The 8,582-nt window shown below is 34.3% G+C and overlaps 1 protein-coding gene across 1 annotated transcript; it reads right to left on the bottom strand.

Moving 5' to 3' along the window:
- Positions 1-3,864: 3,864 nt before the first annotated feature.
- On the bottom strand, positions 3,865-8,214 carry LOC127132457 (eukaryotic translation initiation factor 3 subunit D). The gene is made up of 2 exons (XM_051061410.1): positions 6,482-8,214; positions 3,865-4,160 (listed from the first exon to the last, which is right to left on the bottom strand). Exon 1 carries the CDS (start codon positions 8,165-8,167, stop codon positions 6,485-6,487), a length of 1,683 nt encoding a protein of 560 aa, XP_050917367.1. The 5' UTR covers positions 8,168-8,214; the 3' UTR covers positions 3,865-4,160; positions 6,482-6,484.
- Positions 8,215-8,582: the final 368 nt, after the last annotated feature.

Raw genomic sequence — 8,582 nt, 5'->3', positions numbered from 1 at the left:
AATACAACATGGCTATGTGTTTATTTATCTCAAAATAAAGAAAAAAAATAATGATTAAACATTTTAAAAAGCAAAACCGTATAATAATACGGTGTAGGTGTTACATTTCTATTTCTATGTATGAATAATATTTCTATTTAAAGATGAAGATTGATATGCTTACACCAAAGAGATAAATAAACACATGGTCATATCGTATTGCATAGGGTGTAAGCATACGGTGTTAGACCACTAATACCTCCCAACCTTATTTGCCTCATTTCTATGTTTTAGGTTATTTCTTTCATTTCTAACTTTCAATTAAATTATTTCTTTAGCTTAAGATTATGGTTAATTAAAGTAATTAGGATTTTAGTAACTACATAACCCCTAAAAAATATTTTCTTTTAGAAAAAATATATAGAGACATCCTTGTCTATTTTAAATTGATTATTAAAAAACATCAAAAAAAAATCATATTTAAGTTTATTATAAAAAAATTTAAAAAATAATTAATTAATATTATATTAGGATTAATATGATTATTTAATTAAGGTTAGTTAGAAATAATTTATTAATAATATTCTAATTATTCCTTTATAATTAAAATAAATACGAAGACAAAAAATATATAATTGAATGGGATATTGGGGTTAACTTATGAGACAACCTTCGGATAATTTAGGAAAATTATGGGATAAAGTTCTAGGAATTTTTTTTTTAAATAGGGGATAAAAATTAGGGATAAAATCTGGATAAGGGATATATTACATTGCATCTTATTTGATTTATTTTCTTAATCAAATTAAATTTTTATAATTGAATAAGGGATAAAAACAAGAGATACAAATATGGAATAAAATATGGGTTAAAAGTCTAGAGTTTTCAATGGATAAAATGAGGGATAAAATCGGGATAAGGGATATATTACATTGCATCTTATTTAATTTATTTTCTTAATCAAATTAAATTTTTACAATTGAATAAGAAATAAAAACAAGGGATACAAATATGGAATAAAACATGGGATAAAAGTCTAAGGTTTTCAAGGGATAAAACCAGGGATAAAATCGGGATAAAAGGGTTATGTCTAATATTCAAGTATAATCGCTAATTTATTTTCTTAAATAAATTAAATATTATATTTTTGCAAAACAATCAAGGAATAAAAGTAAATTCAACACACTTCAAACTGTAAGTCCTCTACCCTAGTGTATTGAGGTATTTTCTTAAAATCAGTCACTTCTCCATCCGTGATATGTGAGAATTTTCAATGGATAAAAACAATCAACAAATAACTTTTTATATAAGAACTACGGTGATCTGATCTTTCATCTAACATGAGGGTACGTAGGCATAGAGTTGTAAATTCTAGCGAGTACAATAAATCAAAAACCTTTTTAGGTTCCCCTTTTATTAATTAATCAATTTTCTTTTCCTAATAATAAATTTTTTTGTAAATAAATAAATAATTAAGCTATTAATAGATAAATTAAGCAAGCACCACACAGGAAAACACATTAATCCTAGATTGAAGGAGGATCTCATTGAGTACAATGGAGGTGGGGGGTGCCTAACACCTTCCCCTTACTTAACTGACTCCCGAACCTAACATCTCACCCTTAGTCTATAGGTTTTATCATTATTTTCTTGTTCCTTATGAACGAATAAATGATGGTGGCGACACTGTCATTTTTTCAGCTGGAAAAAATAGTATATAAGTAAATTTTGCCTTTGTAATTATGTTTCATATTTCATTTTATTTTTTGTAGAATTCACACATCTGATTCACAGAGATAAAGAATTTATGAGAAATGTATGAACTTGTGTCTCACTCTTAATTTCAAGCATTCATTACCCAATTTCTTCACTTTTGTAGTTTTTCTTTATTACCTTTCTCAATTCAAGCACTTCTGCATTTATTTATTCCATTTTTTATCCAATTATTCTAAATCCAAACATAAAACCTTACAGCACTATCATCCTAATTCAAACATTTCACACAAAGTATCCTTGGGATTTTTTCGAGTTTAATCCCATAAGTGAACTAAAACTCGTGATTTATTTACTAAAAACACCAATAAACAATGGTATTTATACTGCTCTTGATGGTTATAACTGGCTTAACAGACTTGAATTTTATTCAAAATACAACATACAATAACTCTTGGAAGTGGGTGTGGCATATTCCTTTCCTTGAGAAGGTGAAATTCTTCCTTTTGATAGCTTTACATAAGTCTCCTTCTACGAGATTGATGTTGTATCACCGTGATATGCTCCATACAAATCTATGTCCTATATGTAATCAAGATGTTAAGGCGACTCTACACTGTCTGAGAGACTGTGAATTTTCTACTCGCTTTTGGAAATCTATTGGCTTCTTAGACCTAATATTCTTCAAAGGGGATAATTTATATGATTGGATTATACATGGCATAGATGGTGGCTTTATCTTTTTGGTTGTTTGTTGGTGATTGTGGCGCGTTAGGAACAAATCGTGACATGCGAATGAAGTGGTATCTTCCTATACTTTAAAACTCATCACAACGAATTATGCTAATATGTTAACTAAATATTTTCTCAAGCATAATATGTCTCATCCAACTAGAACGGTCACATGGAATGCACACAAAGGTAGTAATATGATTTTAAATGTTGATGGCAGTAGCCTCATTATTCCTAGTGCCTCGGGTTTTGATCGATTTATTCAAAATGATAATGGTACTTGGGTTCACGGTTTTGCGAATAATATTGGTTATTCCAATATTCTTCATGTTGAGTTGATGGCGTTATATCATGGTTTGTGTATGGCCTAAGAACTTGACATCAAAGATCTGATGTGTTATTCTGACTTGAACTCTGCTATCAAGCTTATCTCAGAGTTTGTTGATATTTGACATCACTATGTTGCAATTTTTCACAAAATTAAAGAGTTTCTCTCTAGAGAATGGCGAGTTCAAATTACTCATACTCTTAAGGAGATGAATGCTTGTGCAGACAATCTAGCAAAACATGGAGCTGGTAATGATACGGTGTGTCATTCTTTTACGGATCCTCCGGTAAGAATCATTAATTTCTTGCTAGCTAATACTAATATAATTTTTTTTCAAGATAATTTCTTGTTTTTTTTCTTTTCGTTTTTCCACTTATAAAAAAAAATCTTGAAATATCATCGCATTGTTGGAGTGTAGAGGGAAAACAAAATACATGATTATGATATATCAAGAGTTGAATACGAGAAGAATTAACCTGATACGTCCAAAATTATACCTAACATCCCACAAATGGAGTAATATGACAAAATTATCCTTTTAATAAAAAGTTTAAATATTGTAATTTTTTTAAAAATTTTAAATTGTTTGGTTTTTATTATATGCGAAATTTGCCGCGCATGCCTTTTTACCAGCACAGAATGCAGGAAATTATTATCTTTCAACCATAATAAATCTTGTGTTGAGTTCGATAAGAGACAAACCAAGAAAATCACTTATGCTCTTGAAAATATAGCTCCATCTTTAACTAGTTTTCACTAAGGCTTTTCAAAAAAGACTATCCGAACCAAATTGCCATATCTTTGCCAATATATATAACCGATATTAAAATAATTAAATTATTATATTATACTTGATTAGTAAACCAAAACAAACTCTAAAGAATGTGTTTCTATTATTCTCTCAAGGCTATTGGTGGTCTATATCTTCAAAAAGAAACATTTGCCCTAATTTTCTTGCTAAGATGAAATTAGAAAAGAAATCACCTTTTTTCTTCTTCTGTTTTTCTAAATTTGAAAGACTGTCTTGGTAATCTTATTTTAGGAACCACGTTATTTGCTTTTGCATGTCTTGTAACAACAAAATTTCAAGCCACTGTGATACAACAGAAAAATAGGTAAACTACGTGATAGTATTAATAAAAAACTGAACGATTTAGATAACAAACTTAAGCACAGTACTAAGTCCCAATCGTGACGTGATTTTTAAACGTCCTGATTCCACATAAATATGCTCTGATTTATAGAGCATAAACATGTAGCATGGATGACAAAGACTAAGAAACTGATGTTGCATCGCAAAACTCAAAAGACGGTAGTATGCTTTAAAAAACAAGTTGAATCGCAAAATTGTCCTACAAATAGAAGCAAAGTAAAACTGATTCTGGGAGTAGTTCTGCTACCAAGTGACCTGCATTCATCCAAAAAATGTATCGTGTTATTTATAGTACGATATATTAGCAAAACAGCTTCAAATTATTGCGTGTGCACATCAAATCATATTTAAATGCATGCATTGATTTCTGATCTATTTGATATATTTAAGAACTATTATAGAACTAATACTAATTTTAACACATTAAATGAGACGATTCCAGCCGCTATTAACAACAGAGTGCTAAGATTCAACAACTTATTGTGGCGCTAATACTTTCTAATGTCATTCATGACTTGTTAATAAAATATTTTGCTTCTCTCATAAACTACAAAGAATAAATAGAGTCAATAACTCTAGTTGGTGAAGTCACTAATTGATACCAATGGCCATGATCCATAAATAGTCAAGAAAAAATATTATAAAAGCCTTGACATGTGTTTGTTTCAAGTACATTGCAATATTATTGACAAGAAAATGAAGAAAAAGAACATTCTCATGTTGGTTATTTTGTTTCTGTTTTAAAAAATTACTTTTAGAATATTATTTCTCACATGGTTTGCTTACACTTTATTCTTATGTTAACAGTCGCATGCAAATAAAACTCAACCAACTCTAAATCCAATCTCAGCATCTCATTTTACCACATTTAATTATATTTTTTTATTTTAATATTTAATTACATAAATTTTCCTGTCCATAAATTTTAAATATATTCCAAGGAACAACAATTCTGGTAATATTATACCCAGGAATACAAATGTTTCTCGTTGAAACAAACACACCCTTCTAATACATAGCTTTAATCAAAGGAAGGTAATAATGGAAGAGAAAAATAGATGATGTCAAAATAATAACTTTTGAGAAGACACGTTGACTGAGAGGAAGCACAATACACTCTACGATATATCACGTGGCATTAGAAAGGTACAGCCCAATACGACCATACTCTAATCGGATTAGACCTTTTGGAAAACAAGTCTTTGTATACCTACTAGGTTTCCAGGTGGCGGTGTGGAGTGGCCGATCCCAAAAATGGGATGGCGGGATAAGGTATAGCGGGATGACCGCTATTTGATATTTTTTGGGGAAAAAAAAACAAAAGTACAAATGAATTAAAAACAGATTGCAGTCAAAATAAAATAAAGTAAAAACAGATAAAAATAAAAACCAAAGTGTGTAACAATGAAATAAAATAAAAACAGATTGCAGTAAAATAAAAATAAAGAAAATAAAAATAGATGAAATACAAAGTGCAGTAAAACAGAGTGGAGAAAGAAGAAACGGAAAACCCAACTGAAGAGGGAGGACAGCAACTATTTTGCTCAAAGGGAGGACGGTGGCGATCATGGAGAGAAGGAGGAACACAATGCCTGAGGAAAGAAGGAGAATAATGCTATTTTTCCTTGTCGTTTGATCGCGATGATTGCGCAGAAAGAGAGAGGGGGGAAGGTGAGCTAAAAACCCAAAACTACCCTGAAAAAGGGTTAAACTTTTAAGGATAATTTCATTTTTTTCCGGAGGGGAAAATGAAAGCGGGTTAATAACTGCTCCAGGCCAATAGCGCCCACAATGCTGAACTGCACCACTAGGGCTATTTTGGTCACGGCCGGCCTCCATGCCGCACTGCTTGCCCAGTATAGAGCCGATATCCACCCCTATCGACTACTCTGGTTGAGGCTATTCCCAATCATCAATGTAGCTCTCCATTCATAAATACTTAGAAGTGCTTAGGAATAGGATTATATCTTGAATACAAGTAGACAATGAGTAGGAACACCAACAATCAACCACCAAATTTTTGGATATAAATAATGTATCCCTTGGCACACAAGTTTAGTTGAAAAGTGGAAATGAGCAATTAATTTATTAAAATCATAAATCATTTAAGTTTTGGAATATGGACTAGAAATTTAAACAAACAGTTTCAGCATGTGCAATAAAATCTTCATGAACCCCGAGGTTTTAAATTGCATCCCAGAACCTTGAATGTGGCAGCAAATTAACAGTTTTAGGAGTCTCCAGTCCACAACCATAATTGAGGCCAAATAAGCCACATTGGTTACCAATTTCTAGCAAATATCAAGGATCACCACAACCACAATATAAAATCTTGGCAAACCCTATAAACTACATAATCATAAAGGAAGGCAGCAATTGTAAGACTATGGCTGACCTCGAAAAGAATGACAAAATACATAATAAAAAAGGGGAAAATCTTATCGGTGTGAATGAAACACACATTGAGCACCCCATGATCATTTTCATAACTCAAGTCAAACAAAAGTTGTACCAACACGTATTACATTAACAAAACAAAATAGAGCATAAAATCGAGTTAGACTTGAAGCAATTACCTTTTAAGCTTGATCTTCAACCTTCTTATCTTCCCCATCATTGGTACTAGCCGCAGCTGCCTCTACGCCATCAGCATCATCAGCACCATCTGCATGTGGTTGAACTTGCTCCTCTTCAGGTATTGGCTCCTCCACATAGTCATTCTCAAATGCATCCGCTGGAACCTCATAAATCCTAACCTGGGGCTTAGATGGATCCTTCACGAGAACATATTTCCCCTCATTCAATTTCATGCACAAGTCCACGATAGACTTCACAATTCCCCACATATTGGTCGGATTCAAATTAATCTGTGCAGCAAAATCCTTGGGTTTATATCCAACAACAGCCAATATCACATGGTTAAAATGATCACGGGGATGAATCCGAGAAACATATCCCAACTTCATCATATCAGCACTCGCCAAAAGAGCCTGTGCAGTCCACTTAGCCAACTTGTTAGCATTGTTCTTGAGTTCAGTAGCCAAAACAGCACCTCTTTGTGTCTCCAACTTCTGCCTCCAATCAACACCAGAATACTTCGGATCAAACTCATTCAATGCATTCAAAGTAAGGAAAGACCTCTGGTTATTGACATCAACAACACTATGCACCTCACACCTAGCAACAAGATACATATCATTATCAAGCTTCCACCTTCTATACCTATAACCAACAGAAGCAACCTCTTCACCTTCATTAGCAAAAGGATTAGGCTCATCAAAAGTAACCTTTTTCCCATCCCTAATCAAAACTTGCTGAGAGAAATTCTGATTGATATAAGAAGCCTCCACACTAAGCGAATGAGCCGAGTTAATATCATCTTTCGCCTCAGGCAATGGCTCCTGAGAGGTCTCATGAACAGAAAGCAAATCCAACTGCGACCCATCGCGCTTATCAAAGAAAAGCTTATTCCCAACTCGCTGAACAACAATATCCCAGGAGTAAACAGACCTAGGAGCGCACATGAGAGTAGACAAAATAGCATCAGTAGCGAAAACCGTGGCTTTATCTTCATTCGCGAGCCTCCGGATAACAGGATCATCAGTGGTGGTAACTTTGAAGAAGTTACGATTCTTGAACCTCTCAAGACGACGTTCATTTTTCGGAGCGATTCGATCATGAGTCCGATCGTAACTCTCGACCGCGCCGCAGAGGAGGAGATCCTCAGGCTCAGAGACGGTGAATGATAGTTTGGTGAAAGTGGAGAAAGGGATCTGGTCGTGCATATTCCATTCCGGTTGAATATCAACCGATGACTTAAAAAGCTCACGGCGATGGTTGCTAGGGTTTGAACGATTCTGATAATGTCGATCGCGACGAGCTCTTTCTTTCTCAGCTTCACGCTTCTTAGCTTCGACTTCCTCGTCGCGGCGCTGAGGAAGCTGAAGCTGACGCTGGAAGCGCCATTTTGGTCCGAATTTGGGACGCGGTGGAGGCTTACCGTCGACTAATCGGAAAGATGAGTCATCGTCGGCAAAGGAAGGGAATGAAGCGTCGGAGGTGAAGTCGAAGGCGGAGTCGGCTGGGTTTTTGGATCGGGTCGGGTTGTTGAAGTTGCGAGTCCAATCGGCGATCCGGCCTAGCTTATCGGAACGGGAGAATGGAGCGAAGGGGACGTTGGTGTCATCGGCGGTGGATTCGAGTGGGCCCCATCCGTCGGGGTTGAAGGGAACGGCTCCTAGGTCGAAGGTTGCAGTAGGCATTTTGATGAACAAGTTTGCGAAAGAGAAACTCTTTGCTATGAGACAGAGAGAGATAAGTGAGGAACATTGTTTATTGGGCCTAGGTAGATAAATGGGGCAGGCTAAAAGTTTTATTATATACACCTCCTTTTTTTTCTTTTTTTCACCATTTACAACGGAAGTAAGAGGTGTCTTGGTTTTTAGGAATACTTGGGACACCCTTATAAAAAAAACTATAAAGGAGATGCAAATGTGATAAAGTGAAGCTTCAGATGTTGAAGATAAAGTATGAACTAATGAAGATGAATAATCATGAGAAATGTTTGTCGTCTGTGTTCCTGCACCCCAGTATGGAATAAGAAGGTAGTTGATTACTTCACAAGGTTGGTGGCTCTCATTAACCAAATAAAGAGTTGTGAAAATATACATTTGATCA

The sequence above is a fragment of the Lathyrus oleraceus genome, chromosome 3, assembly GCF_024323335.1.
Source record: "Lathyrus oleraceus cultivar Zhongwan6 chromosome 3, CAAS_Psat_ZW6_1.0, whole genome shotgun sequence".
In the NCBI taxonomy this organism is placed as follows: Eukaryota; Viridiplantae; Streptophyta; class Magnoliopsida; order Fabales; family Fabaceae; genus Lathyrus; species Lathyrus oleraceus.
The sequence above is the reverse complement of the archived record's forward strand: the minus strand, read 5'-3'. Positions and strand labels throughout refer to the sequence as shown.